General features: G+C 40.9%; 1 protein-coding gene across 1 annotated transcript in view; it reads left to right on the top strand.

Moving 5' to 3' along the window:
- The window catches only part of LOC132807273 (frizzled-3), a 93108-nt gene extending 77939 nt beyond the window's left edge, over window positions 1-15169 (top strand). The window contains exons 6-8 of the mRNA XM_060821544.1: window positions 11491-11639; window positions 14033-14266; window positions 14529-15169. Coding sequence (XP_060677527.1) covers window positions 11491-11639; window positions 14033-14266; window positions 14529-14739 — 594 coding nt within the window. The 3' untranslated portion in view covers window positions 14740-15169. The remainder of the gene's footprint in view (window positions 1-11490; window positions 11640-14032; window positions 14267-14528) is intronic.
- Window positions 15170-19207: the final 4038 nt, after the last annotated feature.

The following is a 19207-nucleotide window of genomic DNA, read 5'->3' as shown; positions in this document are numbered from 1 at the left end:
AAGCTGTTCTCAGTGACAAACACCAAGATAAACATCAACTGTGGCTAGAGAATCATTAACTCAGTCAAGGACACTCTAGGTCTGCTCAAAACATGTGGTCTTCTAGTGCAAAGAATTGTCATCATCTGAGTGTTCTAGACTTCCAAAGTCCAGGACTATATGCTGAGTCCCACACTGAGGTGTGGGGCAGCTGCTAAAGAAGTACAGAGGGGAAAGGCCAATGTCTAAAGCCTTTTAACTCTAGTACATTGAGGGGCTGGAAACTAGGAAGAGTGTAACTTAGGGGCTGACTTGGGATGTACATTATGAATATCAAGAGTATTGAGGTGCCTCAGTGGAATATGCTGAATGAGAAAAGGTTACGTTTTGTTCGACACTCTGCAATTTTCAATTCGAAATATTTTGGAATGCACTTTAAAGAATTTTAAGAAAAAGTGCATTTTTGGAATGGGACAAAGTGCAACTATAGTGATTTATTTCATTGACTGGGTGAATTGTTTCTTCAGAAAGCCAGCACAAAATCAATGGGCTGAAAGGGGTCTTTCTATGCTATAATTATAATGTGACTCTGTGACAACTAATCCTGTTAGTAAATGGTTGAGTGATTTGAAGACTTATTTTTACAGCAGCAATGGAAATAGATTGTTCTGCTTTGGGAAATGCAATAAGAAACTCTTCATTGCTTCCACACAGAATTGTGGCATAGGATTTTTCCAAGTCAAACTTCAATGGAGACTGTAACTTAGGGACCTACTGCAACAAACAGACACCTTGTATTGGGATTCCTTCTCTTTACTTATTCCTTCCCACATCAGCTCTTCTTCCAACATAACTTTGTTCCTCCAAAGTTATGTGGCAAAAGTTTGTACTGAAGTTTTTCTATTCATTCATATTAAAAAATGAATGTGAATATAGAGATGACACCATCACTAGCAGGGCCAGCATATATTATCCATCTCTGATCGTCTTTGAGAAGGTGATGGGGAGCTGACATCTTAAACTGCTGCAGTCCATTGTGGCTTAGGTACACTGACAATGCTATTAGGGAGGGAGTTCCAGGAATTTGGCACAAGGACAGTGAAGCAAAAGCAATATACATTTAAGTGAAAATGGTGTGTGACTTGAAAGGCAGCATGCCCAGAATTTAGTGAGAAGGACTTTGGGCAGGCCTTTGTCATTTCTGATGCTTGGATCATTCTTGCTCTACCTGGTTTTAACCATATCGGACTTCTGTGTAGTTGTTTTGATGCCACCAATCTGCTAGGAATTCAGAAGACAGTTTAGAGTCATCCACATTGCCGTGGAGATATAGCTGAGACGGGCTACATGTGATAGATTTCCTTCCCTGAGGGAATTAATGAACCACATGGGTATTTTGACAATCTGATAGTTTCATAGACATCTCTCTGAACTTATAATTTATTCCAGATTTTCTTTATTAATTATTTGAATTTAAATGTTGTCAATTGCCATAGTGAGATTTGAACTTGTGCTGCCAGAGATTTAGTCCAAGTCTCTGACTTACTGGTCCATTGGGGTTAATCCTATTTTACTATTTCCATAAAATTACTTAATTACTCTTGAGATAGCAGCATTTTGGCTTGTATCGCAATTTTATGTTTAGAACAGGGAGCGAGTTCCTATAAGCGCAGGAGGATCTGTTTCTAAATTGACATACACAAACATACGCAGCAAGCTCCCTTCACTGATGCGATACATCTGAGAACTGACCAGGGGGTGGTGGCTTTAGAGTTGTTTGTTTGTGTAAATAGTAATGTTATTTTTATATTCGAGTATCAGCATTGCTTAGATTTATCAATATTTATAAATCATCATGCTTGTATTAGAAGTAAATAGCATTCATGCTGAATAACTATTTTGTATTCAGGATGTGAAGGAAGAGATCAGTATGCCAGATGTTCTAAGGAAACTAATAATAAAAAATCAGGACAGAGACTCAGCAAAATTAACAGAACCAGAATAATAGTAATTAAAAAAACTAAAGCATTAAAAAGTGACTTATTTTCAGGGCCAGATGGTTTCCATCTTGTTGGAGTCTATAGGAAAATTATCATTGGAGATGAATTTGGACCTTCTTGCCCATAGAAAGGAACACTGCCACTGTGCCATAGGACAATCTGACATTAAGGGTGTAATAATTCAATACCTTGTAAGTTTTCAGCTGAACAGGTAAAGCCAACATGTGTTTAGTTGTGCATTGGACTTTTCAGCCAGCTCAGAACCATTAAATTGGAAGCATTTGTTATAACTGTTTTCTGTGATACATTAGGAGGTCTTAAGGAAGATGGTGCTGGATGTACCGCAACTGATGTTGATCCTGACAGAGTGTAAACTGGTTCAGGTCTGGAATTTCCCCCCAGCTGAATAGTCCACAAATACCAAGTATTGTCCCAAAGGCGAAATACCTAATTGGATTAAAAGTTCAAATGAATCTGAACCTCAACAGGAGTCATTATCAGAACTAAAAGCTGAAAATTAAGAGGAGATAAATGTGCCCAGACTTGCAATATACAAGAAGCATAAATAATTCAAAATTGCTGGTAAATTTCTCTAACATCCTAGGTCATTCTCTCCAACACATCAGTCAGACTGTCCAACACCTTATTGCCCTTAGGCAGCTATCATGTTATGCATCAGATTCAAGACCACGTTACAATTTGGGAAGCTAGAAAGATTACCATCAAACGAACAACAGGGGAGCTGGTTTTGTCAGTTTTATTCCTAAATCCTGTTGAAGCTTGCCATTTTTAATCCTGTTTCATGATTGTAGGTGTTCAATAAAAGATTTGAGAATATTATTGAATGGGAGTGCATGATCCATTTTAAAACGGGGTGATCATTGAGTTTTTCTATCTCAAATTGAAACCATAAAAAATTACTGCATACATGATTTATTGATTGGGGCTGTCACTTTTTACTCCAACAGGATTTTAATTGCAAAACTGCAATTAATTACAGAAAGGCTTTACATTTTAAGCCAGAACCCATGACTTCTCTAGAGGTGGTGCCACTGAGATATCAGGATGGATATTACATGAATTGAAAGTTGTCATATAATGCAGTTTGGAATTGAAATCTCGAATTGCAGACAAACTTAACCAATACCATGAACTGAATCTTGCCAATCCAGGATAGGGACTGAGCCCTTGTTGCAAATTTGGAGTGTTACTCAAGAGAGCAAAATGTACTGGGAAATGGAGAGGTGGTGGGAATCTGTAAAAGCCTGACTCCCCCTCTCATTAGTTATAGATTGTGCCTTCAATGAGAGAAATTAACACAATGATTTGTCTGTTAAATCACACAGCTTGAATTGTGCACCTTACATTTAACTCACTGATGATTTCAAGACTCAAATGAAGGATAGATTAATCCAATTCTGGTCTTGGAGTATACAAAATTGGGTTGCAGCAAAAAAGGCTAGCTGGTTCTTCATGTCTTCCCCTCCACCATGGTGGCTGTGCATAATCATTCCTATCTACCTCCCCTTCGTTTACATCATCTTCTCTATCATTCATGTTATGTGGTAAAGGCAACAATGAGAGGGTTTTGAAGGGATGGGGTAAAGTTACTGCTGGTAAGAAAGGAAATTGAAAGTGTGGAGTAAAGGCAGCACCTTTGGTTGCGTAGGTAGATGACTGAAGGGTGGTCTGAAGGCAACAGTGGGATTTAGTATTATTGTGAAACTAGGACGTTATCAAATGCCTCACAGAAGTTCATAAATGGCCTAGTGATACTGCTAGACTATTAATCCAGAGACCCAGTTAATATCCTGGGGATCAGAGTACAAGAGGATTTGCAGTAGGTTAAAATCTTTTAGGAGAAAGTGAGGACCTCAGATGCTGGAGATCAGAGCTTTTTAAAAAAATCTTCTAGGAGAAAGTGAGGACTGCAGATGCTGGAATCAGAGCTGAGGACTGCAAATGCTGGAGATCAGAGCCAGCTTTGATCTCCAGCATCTGCAGTCCTCACTTTCTCCTAGAAGATAATATCCTGGGGACCCAGGTTCAGGTTTCCAAAGCACTTCCCCATTTAGGAAATAGTCTATGACTCTTCTTCCAATAAATGTGCATTGTCTCACAACTTCTCATATTGCATTCCATCTGACACTTTTTTGCATGCTCTCCTTGCCTGTCAGGATCTTCTACAGGCTCCCCCCTCCACCTATCTTTGTATCATCTGCAAACGTGGCAACAATGCCTCAGCTCCTTCGTCCATGTAAGGTATAACATAAAAAATTCTGGTTTGCAACACTGAACCTTGCAGAACTCTATTGGTCACTGACTGCCATTTTGAAAAAAACCCTTTATCCCTACTCTCTGGCTCCTGCCAATCAGCTAATCCTCTGTCCATGCTTCAAAAATCTGGAGCATAAAGGCACTTGGAAGTTGCAAGTTCAGGATTCCTTAAGGTTAATGTGCAAATTCAGTTGACAGTTAGGAAGGGAAATGGAATGTTACCATTCATTCCAAGAGGGCTAGAATACAAGAACAGAGAGGTACTGCTGAGGCTGTATAAAGCCCCATTTGAAATATTGAGAGCAGATTTGTGTCTCTTACCTAAGGAATGATGTGCTAAATTTGAAGGGAGTCCAAAGGAGTTTTACAAGAATGATCCCAGGGTTAGTGCTTTTCATATGAGGAGCGATTGAGGACTCTAGGTCTGTACTCGATGGAGTTTCGAAGGATGAGGGTGGATCTGATTGAAACTTGCACTCTATTTCGGCCTCTCAGCATTCCGCATGTGGAGAAGGTGTTTCCTAGTAGGATAGATTAGGACCCGAGCGCACCACCTCAGAGTAAAGGGTCAAGACTTTAGAACTGAGATGAGGAATATTTTCAGCCAGAGGGTGGTGAATCTGTGGAACTCATTGCTGCAGAAAGCTGAGGAGGCCATGTCCCTGAGTATATTTAAGACAGACAGGCTCTTGGTTAATACCGGGATCGATTTTACATGGAGAAGGCAGGAGACTGGGATTGAGAAACATATCAGCCATAATCAAGTAATGGAACAGACTCTGGGCCAATGGCCTAATTCTGCCCCTACATCTTATAGATGTAAGGACTGCTTCTTCCCTATGATCTTTTGAAAGCATTAATTATAGATTTAGATTTGAACTTGATGGAATCATTCTTACGGGGATATTATCCTCATGCTGCTTGGTTAAATTTATATTCCTTTCTCCACATCTGTGATGAGGTTAAAGTTTTCTTAAAATATGAGATTAAGATATGAGAGTTTAACCATTGCTCCTTGGCATGCAATGGTGTTACTAGCACTACCATTACCCAGAAACTGACTGGATTAAATACAGTGACTATCTAAATACAGTGGCAACAAAAGCAGGTCAGAGGCAGCTAGTAAGTTGCCTTCTGATTTCCTAAAACTTGTCTGCTGTCTAAAACGCACAAGTCAGGAGTGTGAAGGAATACTCTCCACTGGCCTGGTTGAGTGCAGGTCCAAAAACACTCAAGAAACTTGACACCATCCAGGGCAATGCAGTCCACTTGATTGGCACCACATCCAAAAACATTCATTCACTTAATGGCTGATGCTCAGTAGCAGCATTGTGTACCGTGTACAAGATGCACTGCAGAAATTCACCAAGGCTTCTGAATGTCAACCATTTAGAAGAACAAGGGCAGCAGAAACAAGAGAACAGCACCACCTGAAAGTTCCCCGTAAAGGACTCCAACAACTGGAGAGCTCTAACACCCCATCAATTGTGTTGCTTCGATGTCAAGAGCATCACTTCAATCTCACCTCTGAAATTCTGTTCTTCTGTCCACATTTGGACCAAGACTACAGTAGGGCCTCAGTTGAATGACTCCAACAGAATCTAAATAAAGCACTAGGAATTGGACTATTGTTAAGTAGGTATTGCTTGCTAGCACAGTCACCTTCCATCACTTTGCAAATGATTGAGGTCAGGCTGGGGAATAATTAGCCAGATTGGGTTTGTTCTTTTTGTTGATAAGAGATTCCTTGGCAAATTTTCATATTTTGTGTAGGTTCAAATGTTGGATCTAACTGGAGCTCACTTCATGTCTGAGGGTAAGACTAGTTCTGGAGTACATGTCTTGAGTCTTTCAGCAAGAGTCCAATATAGACCAGTTGAGTGAGAGGGCGAACACTTGGCAGATGGAATGTATTTGGAAAAATGTGAGGTTATGCATGTTGCCCAAAAAACCTCCAAGTAAAGGGTTGTCCATTTAAGATGCGGAAAGAATATTTTCTCAGGTAATGAATCTGTAGAATTCTTTGCTGCAGAAGGTGACCACAGCTAGGTTACCAAGCATATTTAAGGTTGAGATTAGTAATCAGGAAATGGAATCAAGGGTTTTAGGAATAAGGCAGGAAAGTGGAGTTGAAGATTTAAAAGTGCAGTATTGATCTAATTGAATGGCAGAGCAGACTTGAAAGGCCAAATGGGCTACTTCTGCTTTTGAATCTTGTGGTCTAAAGATCATTTACTTCCATAAATGTTTCAGCTTGTCTTTTATGCTGATGTGCTGGGTTTCCCCAAAGTTGAAGAAAGGGGAGGTTTAGTATCTGTCTCCGGCTAGTTTAATTGCCTATCATTTCTTGACTATAAGTGGCAGTGCTGAAGATCATTGATCTGCTCCACAGGTTGTGGGTGTACATGACAGTTTAAAGGGTTGGTTTGGAGAGGAATTTGTTAAATGTGTTAAAGAAAATTTTCTTCATCAATATGTTCACGTTCCTACTAGAGAAAGAGCAAAACCAGTCCTTCTCTTGGGAAATAAGGCAAGGCAAGTTACTGAAGTGTTAAGTGGGGAAGCACTTTGGGACCAGTGATCACAATTCTATTAGTTTTAAAATAGCTATGGAAAAGGATAGGCCTTGTATAAAAATTAAAGTTCTAAATTAAAGTGAGGTCAATTTTGAATGGTATGAGACAGGAACTTTCAAAAGTGAGGTAATGAGAGTTCAGAGGCAGTCTGTTCCTGTTAGATTAGATTAGATTACTTACAGTGTGGAAACAAGCCCTTCGGTCCAACAAGTCCACACTGACCCACCGAAGTGCAACCCACTCATTCCCTACATTTACCCCTTTACCTAACACTACGGGCAATTTAGCTTGGTCAATTCACCTGACCTGCACATCTTTGGACTGTGGAAACCCACGCAGACACAGGGAGAATGTGCAAACTCCACACAGTCAGTCACCTGAGTGGGGAATTGAACCTGGGTCTCTGGCGCTGTGAGGCAGCAGTGCTAACCACTGTGCCACCGTGCCGCCCACTAGAGTGAAGGGTAAGGCTGATAGGAATAGGAAACAGTGGAAGAATAGAAATATTGAGACTGTGGTCAAGAATAGGAAGGAGACATATGTCAGGTGTAGACAAGTGGAATCAAGTGAATAATGGGAGTAGGGGCATTCTTAAGAAGGAAATCAGGAGGGCAAAAAGGGGATAGGAGATAGCCTTGGCAAATAAAGCTAAAGATAATCCAAAGAGATCCTACAAGTACATTAATAGCAGAAGAACAACTAGAGAGAGAATAGGGCCCTCTAAAAATGAATGAGGTTCTCTATGTGTGGAACCACAAGAGATGGGAGAGATACTGAACAAATATTTTGTGTCAGTATTTACTGTGGAGAAAGATATGGAAGCTAGCGAACTCAGGGTATTTAAAGATTGATGTTTTGAAAACAGTCCACATGGCAGAAGAGCAAGGTTTGTGAAGGTTTGTAGCTCAGGTTGAGGTTTAGGGTGTAGGTTTGCTCGCTGAGCTGTAGGTTTGATATACAGACGTTTCATTACCTGGCTACATCATCAGTGGCGACCTGCAAGTGAAGCAAAGCTGTTGTCTCCTGCTTTCTATTTATATCTTTCTAAAAAAAAGTGCGCAGATTCCTCAAGAACAAACCACAACAAGCGGACAAAACACAGCCAGAAACCCTAACCACCTTATCTTATATCAAAGAAGTTTCAGAAATGACAGCCAGATTACTAAGACCCCTCGGAATCCTAGTAGCACACAAACCCACCAACACTCTCAAACAAAAACTAACAAACTTAAAATACCGAGTACAACCCATGGACAAAACCAACGTCATCTATAAAATTCCATGCAAGGACTGCCACAAACACTACATAGGACAAACAGGAAGAAAGTTAGCCACCAGGATACATGAACACCAGCTAGCCACAAAAAGACACGACCCTCTCTCCTTCATAGCTCTACACACGGATCAAAAAAACCCACCATTTTGACTGGGACACACATCTATCCTGGGACAGGCTAAGCAAAGACATGCCAGAGAATTCCTAGAGACCTGGCACTCCAACCACAACGCCATAAACAAGCACATAGATCTAGATGCCATCTATCAACCCCTCAGAAAACTAACAGGAAATGACATCACCACAAATCCCAGAAACCCCATCCAGGAGAAAGATATAAATAGAAAGCAGGAGACAACAGCTTCGCTTCACTTGGAGGTCGCCACTAATGATGTTACCGAGCCAGGGTAATGAAACATCTGGATATCAAACCTACAGCTCAGTGAGCAAACCTACACTCTAAATGACAGAAGAGGAAATGCTGAAGGTCTTAAAAATAACATAATGTTGGATAAATCTCTGGGACCTAATCAAGCATATCCTAGGACACCATGGGAACCTAGGGAAGAAATTGCCGGTACCTAGCAGAGACATTTCTATCATGTACAGCCACAGGTGAGGTGCCAAAAGACTGGGGGTGGGGTGCTAATGTTGCACCTTTAGTTAAGACCGGTTGCAAGGAGAAGCTTGGGAACTATAGAGCAGTGAGTCTGATATCAGTGGGTAAGTCGTTGGAGGAGATTCTGAGAGATAGGATTTACATGTATTTGGAGAGGCAAGAACTGATTAGGGATAGTCAGCATGGTTTTGAGCATGGAAAATCATGTCTCTCAAACTTGATTGAGGTTTTTGAAGGTAAGAGTGAGGGCAGAGCGGTAGATGATGTCTGCGTCCACCTTTGACAATTTCCATATGGTAGACTGGTTAGTAAAATTAGATCACTTGGAATTCAGGGAGAGCTTGCTAATTGAATACAAAATTGGCTTGATGGTAGGAGGCAGAGAGCAGTAGTAGAAGGTTTCAATTTTGGACTGGCAACCTGTGACCAGCGATTTCCACAGGGATCGGCGCTGGGTCTACTGTTGTCATTTATATAAACGATTAGGATGAGAATTTAGGATGCATGGTTAGTACATTTGCGGATGATGCCAAAATTAGTGGTATAGTTAACATTGAAGAAGGTTATCTAAGATTACAAAGGGATCTTGATTAATTGAACTAATGGGCCAAGGAATGGCAAATGGAGTTTAAGTTGGATGAATGAGAGGTGTTGCATTTTGCTAAGGTAAACAAGAGTAGGACATATACAATTAATGATAGGTCCCTGGGTGAGTGTTGTCAAACGGAGAGACGTAGGGTTTCTGGAAAGTGTGTTACAGGTACTAAGGTTATGAAGAAAACAGGAGCAAATTAATGCAGATGCTGGAATCTATGCTGAAAACAAAAAATGCTGGAGATCACAGCGGGTCAGGTTGCATCCATGGAGAAAAAGCAAGTTCATGGTTGAGTCTAGGTGTCTCTTCATCAGAGCTCTGAAATGTTACTTACAGTCTCTCCATGGATGCTGCTTTGAACAGCTGTGATCTCCAGCATTTTTTGTTTTCAGTGGTGAAGAAGGTGTTTGGCACACTTGCCTTCATTGCTGAAACCATTGAGTCTAAGAGTTGGGACATCATGTTGCTATTGTACAGGATCTTGGTGAGACCACATTTGGAGTGCTATAGACAGGATATTATTAAATTGGAGAGAGTGCAGGAAAAACTTACAAGGATTTTACCTTGTCTGGAGGGTTTGTGTTTAAGAGGCTGAATAGGCTGGGGCTTACCTCACTAGAGTGTAGGAGGTTGAGGGGTGACCTTATTGAGGATTATAAAATCATGAGGGGTGTAGGTAAGGTGAATAGCAAAGTTTTTTTTCTCTAAGTTGGGGAGTTCAAAACTTGGGGGGTATTGTCTAAAGTGACAGGAAAGATTTAAAAGGGACCTGACAGGCAACCTTTTCACACAGAGAATAGTTCATATGTGGAATGAACTGCCAGGGGAAGTTGTGGATGAGGGTATAGTTAAAATATTTAATGCTATGATTTTATTATAGACAGGATGACAAAGCAGGACCTAAATATTCTTCAATTAGAGTGGGACCCGAGCCCCGTGTTATTGGCATATTATACTGCACCCACAGTTGAGCTAACTGATGAAGCAATATACCTACCATCCTTGCCTTTTATGATATTGGAAAGTATGAATATAGGACTTGGTCATCCCAAGGACTATGTATTGGTCAGTCTTGCCTGTAATATCATGGATTCATCCACAACAGGCAAATCAGCACCTACTACACACTAAAGTCTGGCAACTGTGCCCTACATGACTGTCAACTTGTTCAGTAGTGGCATTCTTGGTGATGGACCAGGAAATTTGCCACCCATAGCATATTCTGGTTCTTGCTATCCTCTGTGCTATTTTCAAATGGTTTCCAATGTAGAGCAAGGGCAGTAAGTAGTAATCATAGGCCTTCTCCTTTCCCATTTTGACCTGATACCATGTGACTGTTGAGAGTCCATTTTCAGGACTTTTGGGACCACTCCCATCCTGACTACAAGCCATACATTCACGTCTCTGGAGTTTTAACCTACTGATGAGACATAATGTACCCAGGAATGGTGATGGAACAATCCAGGACATTGGTTTCGTGATAATGATTTGGTATTTTGTTGCATCTAGTTTGTGTGAACATTCTTTAGACGCACCATGTGGTAACTGATGATAATGAGTTTCCTTTCAGTAATTATATGCGCAAAATAACCACTGCCATTGACTACTAGAAGATAAACCTGAAACCAGACTCCCTGAGGTTCTCTGGGGACAAATTAGAGTTATTTTATAATCCTGACATGTTAAGTTATTAAAGACTATTTTGAAAGATTATTAATTTTCCTCATTTCCTGTATCAAGTGAATTTGGTTAATTAATAAATGTAATTAATACAAACCAACCTTCATTTTGTAGGGAAAGATTGTACTTTGCTTTTCACCAATTTTAACAAAAACATTTATAAAACCTTTTTACTTGAGTATATTTGATGAAATCAGTAAATACAAGACATTGCACCCTATATTTAAAGGGTACATGCACTGTGGGGGGGTAGGATGGGTATAATGCAGCAAAGTTCAGAGGCTATAATGTGGCACAGTACAGTAGGCTGGAGAATGATAATGTGCTGTCCATCAGGATCCATCAAAAAAAAGTAAACTAATCGTTGAGGTGTGGGCCTTGATTAGCATGAAAAGAGTTGAGTTGGTTTTAACATGCCATAATATTACCATTACTGCTATTCTCAATATATTTCCATTCATTGTTAAATTATCTTTATCTCTCATTAGGTTACCCAGGTGAGCCACCCTGATCTTATTCTCTTCCTTATGAAATATCTGATGGTGCTGGTTGTTGGAATTCCTTCTGTATTCTGGGTTGGCAGTAAGAAGACCTGCTTTGAATGGGCCAGCTTCTTCCATGGACACAAGAAGAAAGAGTGAGTGCACCTGGGGCTCATGTCCTGGCATTCCTAATGCTGCAGTTTTTTCCCACTCCCTGCCCAGTCTGGTATCTTTAGGTGGAGAAAGGTTATGAATGGGAGATTTTATGTCCTGCTAGAGGGAGGATAGCAGCACCTCCAACAATGCAGTGGTTACTCAGTACTGCAATCAACAAGAAATGTCAATCTTTCTGACTGCTCCAGTGTTTACAGTGCATTAAAATCTGAGAGCTTAAAAGGATATCTGAATATCTAGGGGCACGGGAAAGCTCACACAACAAGATTTCAAGTTTTAGCACTGTTTTTTACAATAACAACAAATCTAAAAACATTGACCAACCTTTTTTTAATGGCAATGTTTACTTTATACCACTTGTAATGTAATCAAAATCTCTAGCACAAATCTATTTTACTCTGTCCTTTCAGTGAACACTTTATTCTACAGAGACTAATCCAAGGCTATTTCTCATTTTGGATACATATTTCCTTTTTCCTTACCCAGTTGGATAATGCCTTATCCTTGAGCTCATTTTCACAGTGAGGGTTACCTTGGCGAAACCTTCCTTTCCAAAGCTAAGTGAACCTTCCTCATTTAAAACCTCACAAATATGTTTCTTCAATCTGGGAATGAATTCCTTGCTGAGTAAATCAGACAGTGTGTTTTCTGTTTCAGGCATAGAATTAGCTGTCTTTTTCTATCTCAATTATTACCTTTATAGATTAGATTCCCTACAGTATGGAAACAGGCCCTTTGGCCCAACAAATCCACACCGACCCTCTGAAGAGCAACCCACCTAGACCCATTCCGCTACTCTATATTTACCTCTGATTAATGCACCTAACAGTATGGACAATTTAGCATGACCAATTCACCTAACCTGCACATCTTTGAATTATGGGAGGAAACCGGAGCACCCGGAGGAAACCCACACAGACACGGGGAGAAAGTGCAAACTCTACACAGACAGTCACCCGAGGTAGGAATTGAACCCAGTCCCTGGCGCTGTGAGGCAGCAGTGCTAACCACTGAGCCACCGTATTCTTGCAAACTGACCTGTCTGAGAGATTCAGGAATGTCTTAAGGAAGCTGCAACCTGATGTGACTAAAGTATTCTATATACTTTTCCTTCCTAAAGCATAACCCCAGTGTAAATTATTGCAGACTTCCAATGTCTGATCTATATTGGAATTAAATAGACAGTTCAAAGTATAACTTGCCACAAAATGTAAAGTTATTAAAACCTCCATGTGAGACTTGGAGACCAAAAGTCTACACAGTCATCGCAAGTGCTTTTACCATCATTTACAGGTCTGTAAATCTTGTACCTTCTTCCCAGTGGAAAATTCTTGGACCCCATAAGCCTTTATGTCACTGAAACTTATGGTTAAGAGGAATTCACAACAGGTGGCATTCTCCTTTTCATTCCTCCATTTTAACAGAATAAACTTTATATTTGTAACATGTCGACTGTTAACTGAAGACCTTCTGACCATTACTGACTGATCCACAGCTGTTACAGGAAGTATATAGCAACTCCATTGACCTGTTGAACAAAACTAGTCATTTGGGGTTCGACTCACCTCAAAACCTCCAGCATTTTCTGTACTTGTGCCTGGAGAACCATTGTTTGTTTCTGTCTGTACTGATGAATGAACAAATGAAATTTTGTAAATTTTAATTCATCTCCTGGAAGGTCAATCAGTCCAGTGAGTCAGTGTTCCTAATACACCTGCCAGCATTAATCTCTCTTTGGAGGTTTGGGTGAATTTGATAGGTCGAATGACCTGCTTTCACGCTATAGAGATTCTATGAGGTTCAGTAGGTATTGTTTGCTTGAAAGAGATGTGTGGAACTTGCTACACTTTGTACAGAAAATGTCTGCACTTCTACATTGAGAAGTAACTTCCTTCCCGTGGGATGTCTTGGAAGGAGGCCATTCTGCTGCTGAGCATGTACCATGGCTGATCTGCATCTTAACTCCATTTACCTCCCTTTTCATATCTTAATATCTTGCCTACCAAACATCTGTCAATCTTGAACACTCCAATTGTAATCCAACGTGCATGACTTATTTTTGATGAAAATTCAAGATTTTCATGACTGTTTTCGTGGGAAATTAAATGCTTCATAATTGACATTTTTGACTGACATGGCTGTAGTTTCAAGTTGAGGCTCCCTCGTTCTGATAAATTTGCACTGCACCCTTTTTGTGGCTAAAAGACATATGTTTTGACAGATTTAAAAACCAGAGCTGGAATAAAAAAAAATCATTAGTAAAGGTTAATTTTAGAGGTGGGAGATAACTGAAACCTAATAGTTGGCCTGGGAATTATCTATACTTTAACTGGATTCTATAAGTGACCCAGATCTCCTGCATTTCTCTTTTCAGTTCTGTAAATGAGAGCCGCCAAGTACTGCAGGAACCCGAGTTTGCACAATCATTGTTGAGAGACCCCAACACCCCAATCATCCGCAAATCCCGAGGTACCTCTACACAAGGAACCTCTACTCATGCCTCTTCACAGCAGCTTGCCATTATGGATGACCAAAGGAGCAAGGCCGATAGTGTCCACAGTAAACTCAGCAGTTACCATGGCAGTCTGCACAGATCAAGAGATGGCAGGTGAGTGGAGCCAGTTAGGATTCCCAATCTTCATTAGCAGTCAATGGGGTCCAATAGTCCACACGAGATTCCAGTCTCCACCATCAGTGCTCAAACAGAAGACTGTCACTGAACACTGTTTTATGGTGCTTTCAAATATCCATCAACTTTGCTGTTCTGAAGGCCCGCGATCCTTTTAGCCCACAGTCTTTTATAAACTCTTGCACAAACCTGCTATCTATGTGACAGTTAATTGGAATCTCTGTCATTGTTCTTTTGCCAGATATACACCATGCAGTTTCAGAGGTTTGGATGAGCGGTTGGTGCATGGTAGTCTGCCGAGGCTCAATGACCAATCCCGGCAAAGCAGCCAACACCGCCTGAATGATCAGTCCCGGCAAAGCAGCATCAGGGACCTGACAAACCCAGCAACTCATATTACGCACGGTACCAGCATGAACCGGGTCATTGAGGAAGACTGCACAAGTGCCTAAACATAACCTCCTTTCCAAGGCAAAACAAAGGAGGCAAAGGGAAGATGGGTAAAGCCATTTACAAGAGAGAATTTGTTTAGTGGCAGTTGTTACAATAGGTCAATGGCAGATAAATAGATAAAGGTCTTGTTAATTGCAGTTTCATTTATTGTCACTAATGTTGGGAAGGAGGTTTAAATAGTTACTGACATAAACATGATGAACTCCTCTTTGGAACAACAAACGTTTAGATGTATTTTAACTGTCACAATCAACGTAAAGGCGAGAAAGAAGGAAGTTCAAGGTGGCATCTCATTCCTGACAGAGAGCTGTTCGTTTTGGCTACTCTGTAAAACTGGGCAGGTAGGAAGCTTGTCTTCAAGGACAATGATATGATCCATAATGTAAAAAAACAAACTTCTTTTTATATCATTGCTGAGACATCTTTAAATGAACACGTGCATTTCTTATGCAAAATTTGACATCATGAAGACACCATTCTCATGTCTGATCAAAAGGATCATTGGAACTATTTTTATTAACTTTATGGCAGAGATGGTAAGAACCTTAATACAAAAACCTGTCAGTTTTCAGAACTCCCATCTCCATGAGATTAAATTCTATTATTAGAAACTGGATGCATGGTATGAAAGAAACAATGAAATGATGGGATTAAGGTGTAGATATATGTTGCATTTACTTGAAATGAGATAGCTTTTGTAAAGGGGATAATGCAAAATTTTTGTTCAGTCTTTATTTGTGTCAGGACATTGCAATGCTACCTCACAATGCTCCTTCTAATATTTGACAGGATAGGAAACAGATGAGGCAGTTTTGCCAAATAACCAGTTACTGCACAGGGGCAGGGATAATGGATAGAGAAATGGAATTGTGACCTAAAATGCATATTTGGCATGAACAACAAATGCTGGCCTTGTCAGTGATGCTCACGTGCCATGAAAGAATTTTTAAAAACACGGAACTTGTTAAGGTGGGATGCAATACACATCCAACTCATTGTTATACCTTGTGATGGGGAAGCTTAATGATCTACAATAGTATTGTTTCAATCCCTCTCCCAACACATGCCAATGCCCAGCTCAAAGATAAAAATAATATGGACAAATGAATAATACTGCTGACAGAAAGTATTCCACTTGATAAAGCACTCAAGTCCATTCCATACTTTGGGAAGAAGATCTAGGCCTACATTTGTTTTATGAGTTAAGAAGCGTTAATACTCAAAATGTTGACTTCTCCACCTCTTGATACTACCTGGTTTGTTGTGTTCTTCCAGCCCCTTGTTTGTATAATTTGGATTCCAGCATCTGCAGTTTTTTTGTCTCTAACCAGGTTTATAACACTGTGAAGTCTCTTCAAAGGATGCCCACTTTGAAGAGATTCTCTGCCTCCATCAGATGTAAACTCAGTGAGTCCCTTTCTCACTGCCTCACTGCTGTGACCTCTTCAGCCCTTCAGCTCTTCAACCACACTGTGAAACAACCCACTACTACAACCACATGGCCTACCACAGCAACCATCTCATCCCTCAGGTACATTTTAAACCCTCAATAATTGGACCTACCTTAAATGCCTTCATAAACAATTCTCTCTCTGGATCCTCCACTCAATCTTCTCTGCAATGCACCAGCACCTCCATTCCTTCTCCTCATTTCACACACCCCTCACCCCTCCAAAGTCTCTCTTTCCTAAACTGTGTCAAGGACCTCTACTCTTTGACACAGAAACACATGCACAACAAAGGGTTTTTCTGTTTAATATCGGACATTAAAAATTGTAAGTTCACAAGAGTCTTCTCTACTCACCTCCAGTCAGAGAAATCACTTACCATTCAAAAGCCACGCCCTGTTTCTGACCACTTCCTGCCCCCCCATGCTGGCGCTGCCATTACGCACATGCAGACCTCATCCAGCACCAGGCCTCTCTAGTGTAACGCCACTTCTGGTTCCAGTTCCAGTCCAACACCCAGGCCTCTGTATCCATTGCACGGACCCAACTGTCTGTTTTCTGCTCTGTACAATTCCTCAAACGCTGCCTTGGATTCTGCCAACAAAAGGACTGGTACGTGTTTCAGCTTCCCTATAACATGCACCTCCAGTCTGGATTCTTCCTTCCTCCCCCCTCACCCGCCCCAACTCTCCCATCAGCATATGGACACTGATCACCCAGGGTCACTCCTGGGTCCTCCTGCCCACCTGCAGCTAGCCAGCACACCTCTCTTTCCTCATCTAACCACCCTGACATACTCCCTACCCTTCCACCTCTCCTCCCTACTCATCTTCCCCACATCCCTCCGTACATCCAGTCCTCCATCCCACCACCCTCCCAATTTCCTTTCCCTCCAATGACTGTTCCCACACCTCCCACCACCACACCGCGTTCAATCCTCACCTAACATATGCTATTACCCTTCCAACACTCTTCTTTAGCCACCTCGAGAACCATACTTGAGCCATGCTACATAGGTACCATACCCCCCAACTTCAAGCTGTCTGAGACCGAACAGTCTGTCCTCAGTAAAGGGCTCCTCGTTCGTGCTCCTCTGCCCCCACCTCAACGAATTAGTCCTCACCTACAATAACTTTTTCCTCAATTCTTCCCACTTTCTGCAAATCCTGGAGGTGGCCATGGGCACTTGCATGGGCCCTGGTTACGCCTGCCTTTTTGGTGATGTTGAACATGCCTTCTTCAGTACGTACACGGGTACTGTTCCCTAACTCTTCCGCCATTACATAGATGACTGCATTGGTGCTGTATCCTTCACCCAGGCTGAACTGCAGCAGTTCATAGTCTTCGCTAACAACTTCCACCCTGCCCTCAAATTCACTTGGTATATCTCAGACACTTCCCTCCCTTTTCTTGACCTCTGTGTCCATTTCTGGCAATAGTTTATGTACTGAAATTTACTATAAACCCACATTCCCATAGCTACTTGGACCACACCTCCTACCATCTTGTATCCTGCAAAACCTCCATCCTGTTTTTCCAATTTCTCCTTCTCCATTGCATCTGGTTTGATGAGGAGACGTTCCACTCCCAAGCATCCCTGTTGTCCTCCTATTTCAAACAATGCTTTTTTTCTCCCCCCTATCATCCAGACAGCCCTCCACTGCACCTTTTTCAATCCCTGCTGCTCTGCTGTAAACCCCCACCCCCAACAGCCCTGAAGAAGGGTTCACCTCTAGATGCTGCCTTGCTTGTTGTGTTCTTCCAGCCTCCTGTTTGTCTGCTGTTTTATGAGTACCAAGAGGTTGCTGCACTTTCAGAGGTACATTAATCCTATATTCTCCCTAAGTTGTACAAAAAACAAAATCCCACAGCAATATTCTATAACTAACATCATTAATATTTCTGATCATTGTCATTTAATGTCTGAGAGATCCTGCTCGTACATATTTTGCTATATTTCCTACGCTACAACAATTATTACACTTCAATTGGCTATAAAACATTTGAGGATGTCCTGAGTCTCTGAAAGGTATCAATACAAATTTCGAAACAGTTTGATCAGACTCACGCTGCATTGTATAAACCTGCATGTTCTCATCCCTTTGTGATCTAGACTGGAATAGTGATTTATTTAGAGAATCACAGAATGCTTACAGCACAGAAAAGCCACTTGCTGTATCATGTCCATGCTGGCTCAGAGTTAGTCAGCAAATCCCACTCCTTGCGTATTTCCCCATAGCCCTGTGTTTCTTATCAAATAATTATCCAATTCCCTTTTGAAAATCACTGTTAAATCTGCTTCCACCAAACTTCAGGAATACATTCTAGATTCTTAGCACTCGCATTAAAAGCTTTTCCCCTATGCCTTTCTAATTCGTTGTTAGTCACCTTAAATGTCCTCTGTTTTTCAATCTTCTACCAACACGAACACTTTTGTCTATTTATTCTTCCTGGAATTCTCAGGATTTTGAATAAATCTATGAAATCTTCTGTCAACCTTAAATAAAAGCAATAAACTGCAAATGCTGGAAATCTGAAATAAACACATAAATCAGCATGTCTGGGAGCATCTGTGGGGAGAGAAAGTTTGTTTTGAATCTGGTATGACGTCTTCAGAACCTAATGCTACCAGACCTGCTGAGTTTCTCCAGTATTTTCTGCATTTTTTTCTCTCAACCTTGTCCTCAAAAGAGAACAGCCCCAGCTTCACCAGTCTATCTCCGTAACTGGTCTCTCATTCCCACAGTCATTTTTGTAAGTATTTTCTGTACCCTCTCGAGTCATTTCACATGTTAAAGTGCTCCTTTTAGAGTTGTATTCTCTGTATTGTTTCTCCTTGTCTTTCCACCAAAACTTGTCATTTCATACATCCACGTTAAATTTCACCTGTCATTTATCTACCTATTCCAATACTGTCGTCTATGCTCCTTTATAGTCTGTCATGATCCTCCTCATAGTTCACAATGCTTCAAAATTGATGTGATTTTCTTATTTTGAAAATGTGCCACATGTAAATCTA

Source organism: Hemiscyllium ocellatum, chromosome 3, assembly GCF_020745735.1.
Source record: "Hemiscyllium ocellatum isolate sHemOce1 chromosome 3, sHemOce1.pat.X.cur, whole genome shotgun sequence".
NCBI classification, from domain to species: domain Eukaryota; kingdom Metazoa; phylum Chordata; class Chondrichthyes; order Orectolobiformes; family Hemiscylliidae; genus Hemiscyllium; species Hemiscyllium ocellatum.
Note: the sequence above shows the minus strand (reverse complement) of the source record. Positions and strands in the feature narration are given on the sequence as shown.